General features: G+C 41.0%; 1 protein-coding gene across 3 annotated transcripts in view; it reads right to left on the bottom strand.

Annotated features, from left to right (window-relative positions):
• Nucleotides 1-1,198: 1,198 nt before the first annotated feature.
• TRIM55 (tripartite motif containing 55) overlaps nt 1,199-20,402 on the bottom strand; it is a 41,390-nt gene continuing 22,186 nt past the window's right edge. The window contains exons 8-11 of one of the 3 annotated variants that reach the window (XM_073892836.1): nt 19,833-20,068; nt 18,162-18,449; nt 16,717-16,804; nt 1,212-1,321 (exon numbers count right to left, since the gene is read on the bottom strand). In XM_073892836.1, coding sequence (XP_073748937.1) covers nt 1,311-1,321; nt 16,717-16,804; nt 18,162-18,449; nt 19,833-20,068 — 623 coding nt within the window. In that variant the 3' untranslated portion in view covers nt 1,212-1,310. Of the gene's footprint in view, nt 1,322-16,716; nt 16,805-18,161; nt 18,450-19,832; nt 20,069-20,402 lie in introns of all 3 variants that reach the window. The other 2 variants (XM_025870654.2, XM_073892837.1) reach the window with 2 other exon arrangements.

Genomic DNA, 20,402 nt, shown 5'->3' with positions numbered 1-20,402 from the left:
AAATATTTTGACTTTAATAACTTCACAAATGCTCTTCTCATTTATGTCTATACCAATCCTAATCACTGTAGTTCTTAAGCATATAAACTACGCATTTCTAAAACGGAACAGGCACATCCAGTTAGTTTTACAATGCATTTATCTTTGGTAGTTGGGTTATAACTTACAAAATTCAATTGAATATTTAATGCTCCAAAATTAATTTGGATGTACGAAGATGCTTCTTCCCTTGGGACCCTTTGAATACACTTGCTAATGTACTAATAAGATCACATGAAACACTGAATAAGTCATTATAAGACTAAGTTGTTAAAAACAGCATTTATTTAAGAGTTGATACAGAATAAAGTAATACTTATGTTTTGAAGGAGGCATTATGGTGGTGATTTAAATATATATATGTATTTTAAATGTGTATTGTGTGTGTATATATATTTAAATACATGCAGTTATTCTACAGTTCACCAGGCTGGTGCCTCGGTAGGTACATGAGAAAGTAGACAGTTCCTGTTGGAAATTCTTTTTCAATTTAAGTGCTTGATAGCTGCACATCTACCTTAGATTAGAAAAATGTCACCAGAAATGTCCTAGGCCTTCAACCTTCTGGACTATGAAAGTGTCACCAGAGTTAAGGAACATTTCTGGATATACCTCCAGTGACATCTGTTATGGAAAAGAGGAAACCTTTGTAAAATATTTCATATCTTTGGTCAATGATTTACCTTTTGTCCATATATTGATAAATTAGTCACTTCTGAATTAACACTGAATTTCACTGACCAACTGCATTGTTAAAGAAGAAAGAGAGGAAGAGCTACTATGATATTATAACAAAAGCCAGTGCCTATTAAAGACAAGAGTGTAGTGCTACACTTTTTCAACACTTGCCACTTGTTACAGACGCACACACACGTATCACACCTACATACTCTTCATCATGTTTCCACACAATAAAAGATTTGCATAAGACCAAGTTTCTTTTTTCCAATACTTTCAGCAACTATTTTCTCAAAATTGTTTTCCCTCTGGAAAGTCATCTGGAATTAAAGGGTTTGTTTTTGTTTTTGTTTTTGTTTTTTTGCAGAAATCCTGTTCAGAGGTCCCTTTCATCACCTGCATCATATTAATTTCATCTAGGTTCCCTGCTGCTGGTGTGCATCTCAGCCAGGCAGACCAAGGGCAGCAGCTGGAATGAACATCATTCATTCAGGGAGTTCAACCAGGAAAAGGAGAAGACATGACGAGCTGGCTCAGAATCAGCTCCATTCCCACTCCCTGAAGCTGCGGCCTGTACCTGGAGGAGAGGGTCCTCAAATCCAATCTGCAATAGAAGAAAATCTGGATCAGAGGAAGAAGAGCCTAGTCCTTTTGGGTTGGTCCAGTCACTTTTCTACTCAGGAGAAAGGATAATAATAATAATTATTATATAGAACATAATTATTATTAGGGATGGAAAGCAAGCTCAGGCTGTCTTGGCTATGGCCAAGAGCCATGAAAATAATTCACGCTCATGATCCAGAAAGGGGCAGCAGTAACACATGCAGTAGAGGGAAGTTCTTGGGAAAGAGTCCAGGCTATTTTTTTTTAAGTCCACTTGTATATGATTTACTGAGATGAAAGTGGCATTGAACTAATAGGAATTTGCCTTTAGAAAAGTCCGCAGTGTACAACATGATGACAATAGTTAACACTGCTGTCTGACATATTTGAAAGTTGTTAAGAAAGTAGATCCTAAGAGTTTTCACCACAAGGGAAAAAAACCATTTTTTTTCTTTTTGGAGTCAGTATGAGATAATGGATGTTAACTAAACTTATTGTGGTCATCATTTCATAATATATGTTAAGTCAAATCACTTAAAACTTAAACTCACACAGTGCTGTATATTATATATGTATATGTAGGTAGTTTTTTTTTTTTTTTTGCAAAGCTGTAGGCTTAGTTTTGAGCAAATCATGAGTGAAAGGACTTCTTTTCTCTAGGCAATAACATCTAATGACATCAAAATTTCTAAAGAGATATCTATCTTTTATAGAAATCAGGCAGATACCATTTGTGATTTTGAAGTAATTGATTCATCTAATCTCATAAGTGAAATTAATTTCTGTTGTTCGGAGTTTAAAAAATAATAAATGGGGGACAATCATAAAGAAGTCTTGCTGAAATGCAATTTGATGTATATACTCAGATTCTTTACATTTAAAGGTACTCTAACAAACACAGTTCTTCCTAGAGCTACCGAAGACAGGCTAACATATTCTGATGACTTCACTTGTAAAATTATCCCACTGGATTAGAATGGCACTGATTTCAAAGCAATGAGGTAGGCACATGCATTCAGTGCAGAAGCCTGGGTGATTTTGTGAAGCTGCTGTATGAATGGACGATAGAAAGCTGGCATGACAAAGCAGAATTTTGGTAAGTACGCTGTGTTGTTGCCACTTGAAATAGTTTCGAGTGAAAAATGAGTGCTTTTCCTGCACCTTCCCAGATTTTACCCTAAATATAAGCTTTGGGGTAATGTTTCAAGTTTAGTAAAATTGTCCCAAGTCCTTATGGTTTAGGGATTATCCTTCCAACTGCCATGTTGTTCCTCGATAGAAAGTTTAGAAGGGCCATGAAATCATACTTAGTCACAGTAGAATAAAACCAAAGCAAGTAGTTTTCCATGAAGGAACAGTTGAGACATCAAGTGAAATTGGGCTTTTTAAAAAAGACTGCCATTATGCTATTAGATCCTATTGGTAATAAGTTAGATACCTCTGTGTCCTTGAAGTTGATGCAGAAAAAACAAGATCCTGATAGAATCCTGTGCCTTTTTATGCACATCAAACTATTCTCTTCCCAACTGTAGTCACTTTAATTAATCCTAAAAACAAAAACCAAACCAAACCAAAATAAAAAAAAATAAAAAATAAAAAACAACCAAATAAACCCCCAATCCAAGTGATCTGGACATATCAGTGATCTGTAGAAGACCCTTTTCTACCCATTTTATGGGAGTAAATACCAAATTCTGCATAAACATACAGACCATGAGTGTGCATTTTATAGCCTCTTTTGAAAGCAGTCCCTAATCTAGAGGAATCTTCCATGACAGCTGTTCTGAAATATCTAAAGGGCAAAACTAGTTGGGTAAGGTATTTTCTGTAGAGGGCTATAATCTTTGCAGAACTGCTGGTGGCTAACAAACCATTTGGTACTGCTTTGGGGATTTGTATATATTTTTGTGCTTTCCTGTACTTGAGATGAAAATCTATCTTCCATTGAAAACGTTCTAGCTGTTAGTACCTGACAGCCTTCAAAACTTGGTATCAAGTCATTGAGGTTGCTCCTTTTACATCCCCATGTTTTCATGCAGTTATTAGATTTCCTTCTAAACGATGTGGACAGATGCTGTCTTTCAGAGAAGGCCAGTGCCAGAGTGGGTGCCAAGAGCAGAGATTTATCCTGAGTATTTTCAGGTGACTACACCATCTCCTTGGTCTTGTTTATGTAAACTTGGGGACCCACCAACCATCTCAGCAAAGAAGTTCTATGCCAAAAATGGTAAGCCTGGCATAGAATCCGAGACTAACCACTTACTAGCTGTATGACTTGGATAAGTCAGTTAACCTCTGACTTTAAAAACTAAGGTTTTTCTTTTTGTAAAATAGAGATGAGACCCTATCTCACAAGGCTGTTGTAAGTACTGAATAAATAAAGTAATACACCTAAAGCACTTTGCACATGCCTCACTTATATTAAGTGTTTTAAAAATATGCATTTCCTTCTTCCCTCTTCCCCCCTCCCTTCTCCTCCCTCCTTCCTTCCTTTCTTCTTACATTAGTGAAGAGGCTCCCCTACCATGTAGAATCACCTGGGGACTGCTTATGAGGAACTATATACAATAGCAGTGACCCCCAGTAAGGAAAGATGATTATATTTGCAATGCTTATCTTGTCAGAATTGGTTATTATAGGATTTAATTCCTGTGGCATATTGTAATCATGATTATCCATGACCTGCCCAGTGTATCTCCAAGTAGCCCAACTTTATCTATGGCTCTTTCCTAAAGGAAGAATGAGCTAAAGATTTAGAAACCTCCTTTCTCTAAGTACAGCCCATGAAATCATAAGCAGACATTTTTCCTATAGCCTTCCTCAAATAGAATTGTTTATATGTATGCCTTTAAATTTTCCAAATGCTAGTTCTCCTCCATCACAGGAAATGCTATTTCTTGGGAATACAGATGTTCCATGAAGCTGAACAAAGGACAGAAAATGACAAGCACTGAACTTCCCTACCTGCTTTTGAGTTTGTCCTGCATTTCAGTCTACTTTGAGATGTATAAAAAGATGAAGAAAGGATTATTAGTCCCTTATTACGTCTACATTTTACACATTTTTCTCAAGTGACCAAACAAACTTACAAACCTCACCTAACACTATGCTGTAGCACCATGGGACTTCAGATAATTTGAGAAATGAATTTTAGTCATAATATACAAGCAGGAAATGGACTAGGGAGGCAGCATTTTCCCTCTCTCAGCTACAAGACGCAATTCAGTCAAGATCCACAAAAGACCATAGAGGGGAGTGACATACATTTGCTTAGGAGAAAGACTATTTTTCTTAGATGAACTTGATCAGGGATGCCGGGTATTCATGAACCAGATCCACGCAGAAACAAAATCTTTTCCTTGGATTTTTTTTCCTGTTACTATCAAAGGTTTTTTGAGAGGAAAAAAAATAATGTCAGATTATGGTACAAGGGTTTTGCTCCGTAGAAGAGTAGGGTGATGAGAGGTTCTTCCACCCAAAGCTGCATGATGTGCTAGCATCATCCTTGACAAATGATGTCATCTAGAATCATTTGTTATTGGTGGGGATTAAGGAGCATGCATTCTTCCAAAGGCTTGTGGACATCTGTCTCTGTGCACAGGACAGTTCCAGGTTATGGACAGTGTTTACTTGGTCTGAACTGTGTGGCTGAGTGGTATTTTGACAAAAACTCGAATTAGTTGCAACATTAAAAAATCAGGAGCAAGGATGTAGAGAAAGAGAAGTCCTTGTGCACTGTTGGTAGGAATGTAAAATGGTGCAGCTGGTGTGGCAAACAGTGTGGCAGTTCCTCAAAAAATTAAACATAGAATTACCACATGATCCATCAAGTCCACTTTTGGGCATATACCCAAAAGAGTTGAAAGCAGAGACTCATACAGATATTTGCGCTATGTCCATAGGAGCACTATTAACAATAACCAAGAGTGGAAGCAACCCAAGTGTTCGTCAACGGATGGATGGGTGAATAAAAGGTAGCATATATACATAATAGAATATTATTCAGCTTCATAAAGGAAGAAAATTCTGACACATGCTACAACATGGATGAACCTTGAGGACATTATGCTAAGTGAAATAAGCCAGTCACAAAATGACAAATATTCTGTGATTCCACTTATAGAATACAAAAAGTATCTAGAGTAGTCAAACTCATAGAAACAGAAAGTAGGATGGAGGTTGCCAGGGGCTGGGGGAAGGGGGGAAATGGGGAGTTGTTTTTTAATGGGTACAGAGTTTCAGTTTTGCAAGATGAAAAAATTCTGGAGATTGGTTGTATAACAATGTGAATATACTAAGACTACTGAACTGTATGCTCAGAAATGGTTAAAATGGTAATTTTTATGTTATGTGGGTTTTGCCACAATTACAAATTAGGGGGAAGGAAAGGAGACTTCGCATTAAAATCTGGATTTGCAGGTTCTCTTGACAAAGCAGAAATGTGGCAATCCAGCACCTGCGTGGAGAGCCCCTGCTCTTTGTCCCCTTGGACTGCGTATGCTCTCTCTCTTTCCTGACTTCCATCGTGCTCACTACTCCCTTTTGCCTTCTCTGCAGCAAGACTGGTTTCAGTGGCCCTTTTTTGTTGTGCTTGTATAGATGCTATGCTCAGATTAAAGAGGAAGGCAAACTAAATCTTGTATTTATGCTTTTATTAACATTTTTCTTTTACCTGGCTTGCTTTTTCATTAATGTTACCCTTTTGGTCTCTAAGGACACACAGACCTATTGCTCTTAACCGAAGGCTACTTTTTAGTAGGAAAGTGTCAAAGAAAAGAGCATGAAATGCTCAATGGAGTCTTTGGCTTGATTTTATGCTAAATGTGATTTTTTTTTTAAGCCAACATGCTTCCTGTGGCAAAATTCTTGATAATCAAAGCATGAAACTGCCTTCAGTGCTCAAGTGAAGCCAGGTGTGTCCCTGGGCACTTAGCAGAGGGGATCTAACCGGGTGCAGTTTAGTGAACATGCTCTTAGCGTGGAGGCAATAGCAGCAGCCCCCTTTACCTAAATGCACCCTGCCACATGGTTCACTGACCGAACAAAACCAAACAGATGCTTTCCTGATACTCACTCTGGCACAGGCCTCGGTAGTCACATTTAAGGGGGAAAATATTTTTTAGCTGGCCCCAAGTGAAAGGGTGAGCTCTCTGATCAGTAACCAGTGCCCTCAGGCTTCCTAGGGGCTCCATGAGGTGCCATCATCTGCTTTTCCCCAAATGATCATTCTCTCCACCTCCAGTGATCCTGGTCCATTATCATTTACCTGCCTGTGTTCCATTTCCTTAGCTTATCCAGGTGATAGTAATGTATCTGATAAACTGAATTACAACTAAGACATCAATGGATGCTGATGGCTTAATGTACACCCCTGCCACATAGCATGGAAATGTCCATGTCTTATCCTGAGGGACAGCTGTGGTGGACATGGGAGCCACTATGTCAGGCCATTGGAGGATAGTGGGGGCAGTGAGGAAATTTGTGTCCAAGCCCCCACCCTCGGGCCTCCATCTCCTCTCTGCTACTGTGAATGCCAATCACAAATTCAACCTGACAGAAGGATCAGGTTATTACCACCTGTTAAATGCCAGTCCTCCTTGGCCAATTCAAAAGGATCCTTGCCCATCTATAATGAAATCCATTTGCCTTAAAAGAATGTGGACAGAAGGGATGAAGCTAGACTTGAGGCTGCTGAGTGGGCAACCACCCTGCTTCTACCCTGAACCTGCTAGGCTGGGTCAGAGAATCAAAGCCAGATGCTGGGAACAGGTGTGAGTGGGATTGCTGAGGTCATGCTTAGAATGCTTATTCAGAAAGACTAAGCTCAAGCTCTGGCCTGCTCCCTACTTAGCATTCCTGAACCTCAGGCCCTTGGATAACTTAAGCATTATGGATTCCAGACTGGAAAAGAGAGTACGCCCAAGAGCCTGAGCCACGCATCAGTGTTTGAGGAATAAGTGGGGCATGGTCTGTAATTCACAGCCGAGGGTCTAAGCCCTGGAAATTCTGCTGGGCAGGTCTTCCACCATGGGCATTTCTTTCACAGGAATACAGGCTTTTCTGCTTGGTGGTGGAGCAACAGAGATGCATCAGGAAGCATGGAACTGTGTAAATATAGCACAGTCTCCATGAATGCTAGAGGAAGAAGAAAGTAGGTACAATCCAGAAGATCTATAGAAGGAAAACACCCACTAAAAGCATTTTTTCTTGGGAGGAGCTGCATCTGTACACACTAAGTAAAGAAATGGGTGAAGGGAGGGGCGCCCGGGTGGCTCAATTGTTTAAGTGTCCATCTCTCAATTTCGGCTCAGGTCATGATCTTGGGGCCCAGGGATCCTGCCCTGTGGGTGTCTTTGGGCTCTGCACTCAGCGGGATATCTGCTTGAGATTCTCTCTCCCACTCCCTCTGTCTCCCCCCCCACACTCTTTCTCTCTCTCACTCTCCAAAACAAACAAATAAATCTTAAAAAAAAAAAAAAGAAATGGGTGAATGGATTTATTTTGGGGGCTTTATTGTCACTAACTGCTGCTTCTTATTAAGGGGAGACCAGAGACCAGAGTAATTTCCTCAGACTTCTGAAACAAAAAGAAATAAAACTCATTCACTTTTCATTAACCCAGAGTAAGATTTATGGCGTATACTATTTGGTTTGTTTCACACATGGTATTTAGGCATTGATGGAGTCAGGGTGGAGAGCAGGAAGAAGCTAAAACGTTGGTATCACAGCCTGGCAAAAAACTTAAAGCCAGCCTTCTTCTCAGATATGGACCTGATGATTGTGTGTTCAGTATAGAATGTGTGTTCTCACCCACTCTGAAAGAAGTACTGAATTACAAAAAACTGCTAATTAGATCATTAATTCCTCACAGACAGGAGCTTCTGTGCCTTGTGTTAGGCAAATAGGCCCATCAGGTCCTCTTCTAGGGTCTTAGGAGGTTGATAGTATTATTATGCCCAACCTATAGATGAGAAACCTCAGGCTCAGGAAGGCTGAGGACCTTGCTCAAAGTAACTCTAACGAGAGTACTGAGAGTGATTAATAGGGACCACAAATCCAAAGAGAAAAGCTAGTGCTGTTGAGCGTGTGAGACTCACAGGAGGGGCCAGTTCCACCACGGGAAGTCAGACTGAGAGAGGCAGGTTGGTCAGCAGTGTGCTGTGCAACTAAAGGATCAGGGTACTGTCAGGCAACGGTTAGCCACAAGCCTGCGAGCAGTGGAGGCCTAGAAATGACCTCTCTCTGCCCTTGTGAAGCTGTGCCAATGCGTCAAGAGTGGTGAATCAAAGCAGGGCAGCCCCTGCTCACACTATTTTCGCTTCAGTCATCAACCCGGGTAAAGTGGGGATTCACTCACTTTTCCTAGATGCGAGGTTGGTGTATAGTATATTGCATGCTCACACTCCTTGGTGAAGGGCAAGGGATCACGGGGCTCTAAGCTCCCGGTGCTCTGTGACCTTGAGCAAGTCGCGCATCCTTTATGATCCTCGGCCATAAAATGTGCAAGCATAACGATTCCTATTGTACAGGGTTGTTGTGAGGTTTGAATGAGAGAACCTCTGTGGAAGACTTTGTAAACGATAAAGCAGCGAACACACATTAGTTACAGCACTGCCACGTGGCATTGGTTTCTCACAAGGTTTAACAAGGTGCTGGATTAATTCTTTGTGGGTTGAAGTGGGAGAAAAGGCATTTCATGGAATTCACTAAGATATGTAAACAAAGACAGAAAAAAAGTCCACATTATGTATAATACTAGCAAGGGTCTTAGGTTAAATCAGAATAATAAACAGTTTTAAGACATAGGGAGCAAAACTCAATTAGCTATGTCATAACAACTCCCCCAGAGAGCTCTCCCTGGTGCCTGCCTTACTGTTTTCATAGAATTGTAGGGCTGTAGGCACAGGTTGCCAGGGGAAATGAATGCATTATACTGCTCACACACAACTTATATTTCCCTCTTTAAAATGGATACATCCATTTTAGCTTCGTATTAAAATAACATCTACCAAGCATGCTATTTGATCCTGAGAAATATAGCCTACAGTTTTAGCAGAGATATTTTTTGTCCTTTTAGAAAAGCCCCCAAATAGACAGTTATTAGGATGTCACTTTCCCACCAGGAAAACAAAACAAAACAAAAGGTCAGAAAAAGAATTGCAGTTGAAGAATACAAATGAAAAAGCATTAATAATGTTAATGTAATGGTCTCATTAAAACTTCCTTAAGAAAAACCTTACTCTCTCCTATAGCTTTTTCTATGTAAAAATGACTGCATTTTATTATCATAACTTCTTATAATTGCTAGAGTTATTAAGTCCTGGACAGTGTTATGCAGTAAATGTAGGCCAGTCCTGAGCCCTGATCAATTTTCTCTCTATTTTTACCAAGCTTAAATTCCAGCACAGTCAGGGCGCTGGCATATCAGGGATTTGTAAGCTTGAATCTCCTAATTTGTAAAAAACACAAGCAGTCACTCTCAGTAGGGATTTCTGCTTGAAAATAATCTGACATCCTGAATCCCTCAATTAAATTTAGAGAACATAGTTAAATTTTCATTCATTTCAGTTTGTTTTGGAAAATTAAATAGATCATTTCAAAGAACACCGGACCCGTAGTCACACTCATGGGAAATCATGTTCTTGGTCTCCTGCTTTATTTTTTAAAATGTTCTGTAATACCTGTGAGATTAATCTCACTCAGAAAATCAACTTTCCTGCCCTCTAGCCTCCACCATCTCTCACCTCTCAGTCTCAAGTGGCAACTAGAATTGATATTACCCTGGAAATCAGAATGAATGGTTTGGTCTCAAAGATCATTTGCATGAAAATGATTTCATCTTTTTGCATGTGACACTTGTGGAGACCCAGGGTTCCACATGCTGCTTTTCCTCGGAACTTTGGCCTAATGTTCATCCTGGTTTAGGAAAATATGAATATTTTATAGGAGACCGAATCTTGGGATGATGAGAAATTCGATAAAGTCTTAGATCTGGGGACACATATATTGGTTTCTGAGAACCTAGGAAATAAATCCTTCAAGAAGGGAAAAGACTCTGCTAACCCGTGTTTGTTAAACCATAGGCTGGCTTCCTTCTTTCCTTCCTTCCTTCCTTCCCTCCTTCCCTTTCTTTTTTCTCCCTTTCTCCTCCCCCATTCTCTCTCTCATGAAATGTTTTTTATTTTTCTCTGGGAGCACCTTTGTAACCTCACAGGATAACATTTATAGTGCCTGAATTGGGGACTAAGATGGTATGGGCTGGTTTTCCTTGGTGACCCTTGCCCACTGGCCTTGACTTCCACACATCCCTTCTGCTATTTTAGAGTGAAGAGCTCAAAGGTGTAGGGGACCCATGTGGTTCCTAGGTTCTATGCCTGAGCCCATGATATGCTAGATAGGAAGAATCTGGAAACACTTGAGACAGTAGAAGGGACCATGTACACCTGCCTGTCAACACTTGGGTTGGGAATCTTGGATCTTCTTAGCCAAGAAGACAGCTTGGTGCTGGAAGTCCCTGGCCCATGATAGGGTAGACTCTGCAGTTCTGTGACAACTGGTTTAGATAAGACAAGGAGTGAATTAGGGCATAAGTGTGTCATGAAAATATACAGAGACATTAGCTTATACAGCAATTTATATCAGAGCTAAATATAGGGCACCGTAGACCAGTGACAACTAGTCATTGAATCATAAAGTTCAGCCTAGTCACTTAAAAGCATTAGATACGTCAGCTATCTCAGCTCCTGCTATGCTTGGCCCTGTACATTGCTTGGGAAGGAACTGGGGCTATGAGGCCTTCCCCATTGCCAGACACTTGGTACACCTTAAGGATTGTCAGCGCCTTTCTCCTCTAGGCTCTCCCCACCTTTCTTCTAACTTTGCTAAGCTACCTTAAAAGATAGTATGTGTGTATGAGGACCCTCCTTATACCCATTAAAGCAGGCAGACACAACAGAGAGAGATAGAAAAGAATTTTGTTTTGCTTACCACTTATCTTGGGATAAATTCTTCAAGACAATAGAACAATGCTAAATGTGAATGCACCTAACCAGAGTTTCAAATGCATGAGGCAAAAGTGATATAATTTCAAGGATAAATACACAAACCCACAGTTATAATCAGAGATCTAAAACTTCTTTTCTCAGCAATTGCTAAAACAAGTCAACAGAAAATCAGTAAGGATATCATAGACTTGAACAACACTATCAATTAACTGACCTAATTGACATTTATAGAACACTCACCCAACAACATCAGAAAATACAATGTTTTCAAGTGAACGTGGAACATTCACCAAGGTTGATTGTATTCTGGGCCATAAAACATATCTTAAATTTAAAAGGATTGAGATCATATAAAGAGTATTCTCTCTCCACAACAGAATCAAACCAGAAATCAAATAGAAGGATATCTGGAAAATCTCCAAATATCTAGAAAATAAACACTACTCATCAACTCATGGGTCAAAGAACAAATCCCAAGGAAAATTAGAAAATATTCTGAATTAAATGAAAGTGAAAATACAACATATCAAATCCTGTGGGATGCAGCTAAAGCAGTGATTAGAAGAAAATTTATAGCATTAAATGCTTATATTAGAAAAGAAGAAAGATTTCAAATCAATAATTCAAGTTTTCACTCTAAGAAACTAGAAAGAGAAGAGAAAATTAAACCCAAAATAAGCATAAGGATGAAAATAATGAAGAGAGATGAATGAAATAGAAAATTCACAAAAAAAAGAGAGAGAGAGAGAAAACCAATAAAGCCAAATAAAACCAATAAAGTGGAGGACTTACATTACCTGATTTAGAGACTTCTATAAAGCTATAATAATCAAGACAGTGTGGTGTTGGTAGAGGGAAAAGCATACAGTTCAAAGTAGAGAGTCTACAAGTAGACCTGAACATATATGGTCATTTGAATTTCTACAAAGTCATCAAGGTAATTCACTGGGGGAAAGGATAACCTTTTCAACAAATAGTGATGGAATAAATATCTATATAAAAAATAAGCAGACAAAAAAAATCCTCAATCCTTATCTCACAATACAAAAATTAACTTAAAATGATCTTAGATCTAATTTGAGAGTTGACACTATAAAAATTCTAGAAGAAAATGAGAGAAAATCCTTGTGATTTTTGAGTAAAACAAAGATTTCTTAAAACACAAATCATAAGGGAAAAAATGACAAATTGAACTTCATCAAAACTAAAAATGTTTGCCCTTCAACTGGGAGAAAATATTTGCAAAACATGTTTGATAAGGGAGTTTTATCCAAAATAACATAAAGTACTTTTACAACTCCCTAATAAGAGAAACAACCCAAAGAAATTGGGCAATAGTGAACAGATAACTTCATCAAAGAAAATATTAAAATGACTTAGAAGCACATGAAAAGATGCTAAACATCAGTAGTCATTGGGGAAATGCAAATTAAATGACATAGACTACACATCCATTAGAATGGCTAACATGTAAAAGATTGACACAGTACCCACCGGGATGCAGGGAGGGGATTAAATGCAAAGGCACACGAAGGGCACTTTGTAGAGTAATGGAAATATTCTACATCTTAATTGCGGTAGTGGCTATATAAGGCTACATATTTGTCAAAACTAATCGAACTATAACACTTAGGTATATTTTTAAACCACATATCGTTCATCTCTTCATTCATCTAGTATTCTGTGATTACCTCTACTGTGTACATTCTAAGAATTTGCTCTACTGGGCAGTGAGGTCTGTAAGTGCCCTTGGGTGGATTTTAGAGTTGAGGCATCATGGATTTTATGGAGTTTATGGCTTCAAAAGGGGTAATTGCAGCTGTGTAAACATTCAGCTGAAAGGGTGCCTAGGAAGATATTTGGAAGAGTTTGGGAAATGGATGTTAATGGAAGAGCTTCAAGGCAAGACATGTATTTTGAGAAATGCGATGGGTTGTCTATTTCACCGAAAACCTGTTACTATTGTCCCTTAGCGTGGCTTGTGTCAGGCCTGAGTCTGTAACCCTCTCAGTGAAAACATCCTGAGATAATTTATACAATTCTTAGTACTAAATGTTTCACTCTCTACTGTGTAAATCAATGAATCTTTTCTTTGAATAGTTGCTTCATCTTCCCAGTGAAAAAACTGAGGCTCAAAGAAAGTAAATGCCCAAAGTCAGTGCAGAGAAGTGGCAGGACAGGAACCTAAGTCCTTTTTACTAATTTTATGGATCCTTCCAGTGCCCTAGACTTGGCAGAATTTCTACCCAACTCGTTTGTCTATTTTCAGTCTTGAAGAATGGAATGTGAAAAGTAGATGTTCTATTCTTAAACAAGGAGCTATGATACAGTAAATCTTCTAGGTTCTCTTATAACCACAACTTCATACTCTGGTAACCCAGCTTCATACTCTGGTGAAATATATGAGTTGAGTTTCTTTAAAGAGGCAGAAATTGCAGCAATTTTAATGTCAAAGTCCCTATCTCCAAAGCAACGGATTCTGATTGGGGTGTGGGGGCGGGGTGAACGGGAGGTCCTCTGACCTTGGGGCAGCTGCCATGGTCCAGCTCAGGTGTCACCCGGAGCAGCTGCCTACTTAATCCACCAAATAGGAAGACATTTCTCTGGAAATCCCTGTTCCCTGAACAGCTCCCCTTAAACACTTTGGACAAATTCTTCCACACAAGGCCACTAAGCCTCATTAGGGAGGGAGGAAGGGGAACAGGGAGAGTCTTTCTTTGTTGCTGCTCCCACTTCTGGAAAAATCTAACTGCCACATATATCCCCAACAAAATACTCAACTGTCTATGAATGTGGGTGGTAGGAGTCGTCCTTGTCTTAGCACCCAGGTGTAATCTGCATGTAAGTTGTATAGGAAGTTCAGGAAGGGCAATGGAGGGAAGCAGACTGGACCCAGAAATGGCCACACAAGGCATGCCCAGGAGGTGAGGCTCACAGAGATTGCTTTCCAAGGGCAGCTGACCTGCCTTCTTCCCACCTTATTACTGCCCTGTCCTCTAAGATTGACTAGGGTGTGATGTCACCTTTTCAAAAAAAAATGTAAACATTAATACATGAAGTAGATCAAATGTTATTTCCCCCAAACTCTCTTTGCATTGACTGAACATACAGCAGGTATGGCCTAGAAAGGTGGAAACTTAAAGGGCAATTTTGCAGCTAAAGACCAGTTCGTGTCCAGGGGATTTCACGGGGTTTTCTGGGAGTAATAGGATGTTACAGGATTCAAAGTGCATCCTGCAGAAGAGTCTCTCTTCTGTGGAATTCAGTTTTGCCACAAGGCTTAAGCCAAACCTTGTTGAGAAATTTATTTTTTTCAAGAAAGAGGGCGGGGAAGGCAACAATGCTTGTCTGATCTAACAAAAAGCAGAATCCCAGTTTGCCACTGATGGGGATTGCCTGTGTGATTAGGTGAAAAGAGAAGGCACGGGATAAAGTGGAGATTGTATGGTATCAGAAATCACAGGCAGCAAAGGCAATGGCAGGTTTCACTGTGTGAATGGCTGTGAAGAAAGCACCTGGAGACAGAACATTTGCCTTCTTAAAAGTCTGAAGGTGACTGAAGTGAGTTTACAGATCAGTAGGTAAGCCTGAAATGCTTGAGATTCTCAGGCAAGCTTATTCCCTGACACATAGTAAAGAGAGGTAAGACCACCTGGGAATCAAGGAGAGCTTTTGTATCACATCCTAAATGTCCAGGGAAAGACTAAGGATAAAGTGTGAAATTCTAATAAGCTAACCTTGCATTGGACAAATACTAATTTAGTGAGTTGGGTTCTGAGGTGGTGAAAGTAAAGCAGGCCTGCAAATAATCCACAGAGGCCAGGAATCTGATACTATGGTGAGGTCTCTATTGATCTGTCCATATTCTTTGCAACAGTGAATGCCAATCACTTACTCCAGAGTGCTCCCATCTGTCTCACCCTTATCTTAGCAGACAGGCATGTGAACGTCGGGGTACATGACATGGGCTCAGTGGATGGCAGAAAAGAAGCATGACTCTCCCCCTGCAGCCTCAGAGAAGCATTCTATGGCAACAAAGCCCCAAACCTGAATTCTCAGAATGTAAACTGAACTCTTCAGACAATTATTCAGATCCACAGTTATTCATGATATTCCCATAAAATATGCAGTTTTCTCTCTCCCCCATTTGCCCCACTGAGTCCATGGCCGATGCTTCCACCCACTGCTCTTTGCCACAAATCATGAGCAGACTCTAAGGACACTAGGAACATTTCGGGTACACAGGTTTCTGGCTGACTATTAGACATTGGGAGCAGATCCTAGTCACCCACTGGTGACATCACAAGGACCCATGGAGATCCTACTGTCATTGCTGAACGGACAGCTAATGAGGCAGAAAGGAACTATGATGGGAGCTTCCAGAAGAGTCAATGTCAACCCAGGATAAAGTCAATGAGCCAGAAATAGCTGAGGCCTTTCAGCACCAGTCACCCTGAATTGCTTTTGAGCTACAGGCACAGGGAGCTGGGCCTCAGGTCCAGCAGGGTCATTTACTCAAAAGTACAGGAGGTTTGAATCTTTAAATATTATTAAACTGATAATCTTCAAAAGGCTGTTAAAGGAGTAAGATGTCAGTTCCTATGCAAATCTTGTTAACAGTCATTAAGGAAAGGCTTGGCTATGAGAAAGGCATCTCAAAAATAAAGGCTGTTGGTTTTATGACTTTTCTTTGGTTCTCATTCTTTATGTCTGGTGGATGAACATTGATCTTCCTGCTTTTTATTCATTCAGATCTCACCTGGCTGAAATCCCCTTGATGGTGCTGCACCCAGGATACCTTTCTCTCAGAGATCTCCTCTCTCAGGAAAGACTTTAGAGTCTGAGGGTTCAAAGAGAACTGAGAAGTCACCTGGCCCACCTGCCCACCAGCGCAAGAACTGCCTGCGGATCTTTGACAGGAATCATCCGGCCACAGCCTGGGTGCCTCTGGTGTAAGCAAATGAAATGTAGCTACTAAATCTATGGAAACCGTATATATTCCTGAACTAGTCCTTTGCTGGTCCTCCCTCTGCTTTAAGAGCAGTGAATCCTCACAGCACTATTGATGCCTTTTGAAACTGGCCTCCCCTCATGGCCCTTTCGGAGGGTCCACTCTTTCTGGATTACTGAATAATTGCCCACTGAGTCACTGTTCTGAGTCAGGATTCCCCTCCATGCAGCATTAGACAACGGAGCGATTCTCCTCAGGAAGGCACCTTGAGGTGATTGCACTGTAGGGAGCTTGAAGCCATGAGTATTATCTAGAACTTGGTTCTTGTTCAATGGCTGAGCCTCAAAGTTGGGGAGAAATTTATCTTTAAGCCTATAGAGTAGGAACATTATGGAAGAAACCGCATGAGATGTTAGTAAAGGGAAAAGAAAATATTTCCTACCCATTAAAGCAAAAATCAAGTACTGAATCTGACGCCAGATGTAGTGAAGTATAAGAAAAGCCAAAAGTGCTAGGCAGATTGCTAACTCCTGTGAGAAAACAAGAAGAAAGCTTCACTGATATTATCACAAATAATATTTTTCAACATCATTTAGACGGATTTTGCGTTTTGGCTTGGAGCCATATTACATGCTCCTATTATGGGGTTTTGTACCACTGTTTTCAGAAAACAGCTCCTTCTGACTCCAACTTCCACTAAATATGTAAGAAATCCAATTAACTTTCTAGAAATAAAGTTTCCATAAATTTTCTAGAAAACTTTACACTCCACTTTTTAATTGAAAAACTACCTCAAAATGTTTCCTCACACCAAACAATTCTTTTTGTCATTTTTCATTTGTGAAAATAACTATATGACACAAATGTATCTTTCTTTCAGTTTACCAAAAATAATTTCCCTTTATTACTTCATGAAATTAAGGTTCACTTGAACAGATACAGTCAAGACAATAAGTAACTTTCTGATTTTTGAAAAATGCTATTTGTTGTTCAGAATCACATCACCCAGGAGCATGGAACCAGGGAGTATTTCTTTGACATCCCATGTCTGGGCAACACTCATATCCACCCATCATTTAAGAATGTTCATGAGTATGGAGCAACCATGAGCATTCTTCCTTGTGAAGAAATTATTGAATATTTCTTCTAGGAACTCTTTGAGCCATGCAAACATCTAACCCATTGTAGGAAAAAGACATGGCCTTCAAAGTACGTTATAAAAAGGTATTACGTGACCCTTAAAAAACAAAACAAAACCCAGTGTAGGAAAACCTGTGCTTTTCTGCTCCCAGCAGCACATGTTTAGGAAGCGCTGGTTTAATCAAGCCAAGACTATCTTTTTCTAGCCATAGCCAGCACACTCCCAGAATCCATGAATCAACCAGAGGTTATTTTCCAGAGCGGACTTAGAACTCAGTTCAAACGTGCTCCTTCACGGTTGCTGGGAATGACACAAAAGCGGGGGATTAGTCTTTGGGAGCCCGGGGAGGACACAGAAAAGGCTGAGCAAGGGCAAGTGGCCTTGGCGAAGGGGAACCTGGGCCAGCAGCCAGGCATCGAGAAAAAAGCAGCTTTCGACTGCAGGGACTGCAAGCGTCAGGGCCAGGCGTGCTTGGACCCCCTCCCCTGGGACGCCAGGTGTGGGATCACCACATATGGGTAGAGTGAAGTCAATCTGTTTTCTTCTTTGTTTTACCAGCCTTAAAAAAAACCCAAAAAGCCCCCCCCCCCCAAAAAAGCCCAAATTGTGGGATGAGTTGTTTCTGTGTTTTTCCCACAGCCAGGGTTTCTTTCTGCCCCTCCGGAAGCCCTTCTTTCTTGCTGTGAGCCCAGCAGGACGCTAGGTGGCGTGGGGGAGCATTCGGACACAACAGCATCAACACTAACCTGAGAAGTAGCTGCAGGTGAACTAGTTTCCTTACCACTCACTGCTGCCCTCTCACCAGCTGCGGCTTCTGCCACTTCTGCCTTCTGCACATTCGGGTCCTCAGAACCGGGAGGCCCTATGTGTCCCAGACCTTCGCTCCCTGGGGTGGAAGGTGGGTTGGTGCTGGCTTGCCGGGTTCGGCCTTTATACCAACTAGGGTAAAACAAGGGATCCGCAGTGTCCGTTGCTGCAGGGACTGGAGTTTCAGACTCTGTGGTCTGCTGAGAGCCAGTGGGGACAACCTCCCCCTTAATAGGGACAGATACATTCAAAGGTAAAAAAAAGAGGAGGAAGAAGAAGAGGAAAAAGCAGTTGGTTTTAGTTCCCTTTGGGTTTGAAAACTATGAGCTCTCTGTGCAGTGCCTGATTTAGCCCAAGTTCTAGTTCGTCCCGCCCTCTGCAAGCTCTCAGGGAAGGAGAGCAGCTAGCTCCCCTCCCTCTGGGCCCCTTCACGTGCCCCCATTTCTTTTCTGCGCTTGTCCTTCACCAGATGGTAGCCTGGACAGACAGACAGCAGATGCCTGAAATGAAGTTTGCTTATAAAATATCTGATATAGGAGAAAGGTCAATCTACTGCCCACGATTAATATTTTGACATTCCAGGTGGGCTCCCCAAACCTCTTTTCTAAAATCCCAAATTGATCTTGTTGACCACCTCCAACTCTCATTTAGTTACCACACCTCTTTCAAACTCAGTGCGATTGGTATACCCAGAATTTCAAGATTCTAGGAACCATAAATAGTATTTCAGCCTGGTTTCCTATGGAGACGGAGCATAGAATATAATTCTCTAATTCAGAGTTTCCCCTCTGAGGTTTTGTTTCTATAGATAATTTCAATGCACTTTGAAAGCAGGTGCAAAACCAGGACACCTTTTTGATGAATCTACATTGCCCACAAACTCCACAGGTCGAGACCTCTCAGCTGAAGGTGTCATGACGTCAGCACAAAGGCTTGAAAACTGGACGGTGACATCTTAGAAACTAAGGGTCAGCCAATCAGAGGATTTGGGATGAGTTATCTCCTAGGAAATTTCTATTAACAATTCTGTTAACACATAATCTCATCAGATGGCAGATACATAGAAAATTAGACGTTGTTTCTTTGCCCACTTAATGAAAGATGTAGTTATATGTCAGGGTCAGTGACAGGGACATGAACTAGCATGACTTCTCTATCTACTTCCTTTATTATCTATAGAAAATTCAAAGTTCTGTAGGTATAGTCATTTTTACTTCTCACCTTAGATTATTTCTCACCCTGTACCCCATATCTGTTTTCAGAGCAGACCCAATCTTCATGACACTGGCTCTCTAGGAACTAACATGTTACACACATACCCCTCTCCCCTGCACAGAGATTTCCAAACATTGCTTCAGATTTGAGGGTGCTATTGGTGGGGAAATCGTGTTAAACTCGGTCTCACCAACAGATTATAACAACACTGAACCTCGTTGAATCACCTAGAGGACCTCCCCCCTGACAGTGAGACTGCTCTGAATTCTTTTGTCTTTGACTTACAAATGTCTGGACTATAGCTACCCTTTTCTTAAGGCAGAACAACTTGTTTAGGCTAGTCAGCAAGGAGGCACACCTGTGTGTCCTGTAGGAGGGAACCGGTGAATGGTTACCTGTGTCACTGGGGTATCTGCAGCAGGTGGCAGGGCTAGAGGTGACTCTGGAGAGGAAGCTGGAAGTGCCCCTGGGGCAGCCTGGAGCTCTGAGGCCGGCTGAGAGGGCTCCAAGGCTTTCTCCGGACTTTCATCTTCTCCTGATGACTCTGTTCGAACATTTTCTACTTCTTCCACTTCTACTTCCTCCCCTTCCCCTTCTTCTTCTCCTTCTCCCTCTTCCTCATCTTCATCTTCTGGTAAGGTAATGTGTTTTTAAAATCATTATAATTATCACTGCAGCTATGAAATCAATTAATGGCCAGTTCTTACAGCCCTGAATAAGGTCAGGGCTAGGGAAATCTTCTCCATCAGACACTGGACTATGGCCCAAGTATGCCATGCTGGGGCTTGTGCTTCTAGGTAAATGTGGACAGGAGAAATGGGAGGACGGGCCCAACCATCACCACCCTCTTTGTTCCCCTCCCCCATACAAAGTACAGTCCTTACTACTACCGTGAACTGTGCACCTGACCCCGCCCCCTCCCCCGGCCCTGAGCCTGGTCACCTTTACACCATATTCTGTCACAT

This window comes from Callorhinus ursinus, unplaced genomic scaffold (assembly GCF_003265705.2).
Source record: "Callorhinus ursinus isolate GAN/ISIS: 27379988/994484 unplaced genomic scaffold, GSC_fseal_2.0 scaffold5, whole genome shotgun sequence".
Lineage (NCBI taxonomy): Eukaryota > Metazoa > Chordata > Mammalia > Carnivora > Otariidae > Callorhinus > Callorhinus ursinus.
The sequence above is the reverse complement of the archived record's forward strand: the minus strand, read 5'-3'. Positions and strand labels throughout refer to the sequence as shown.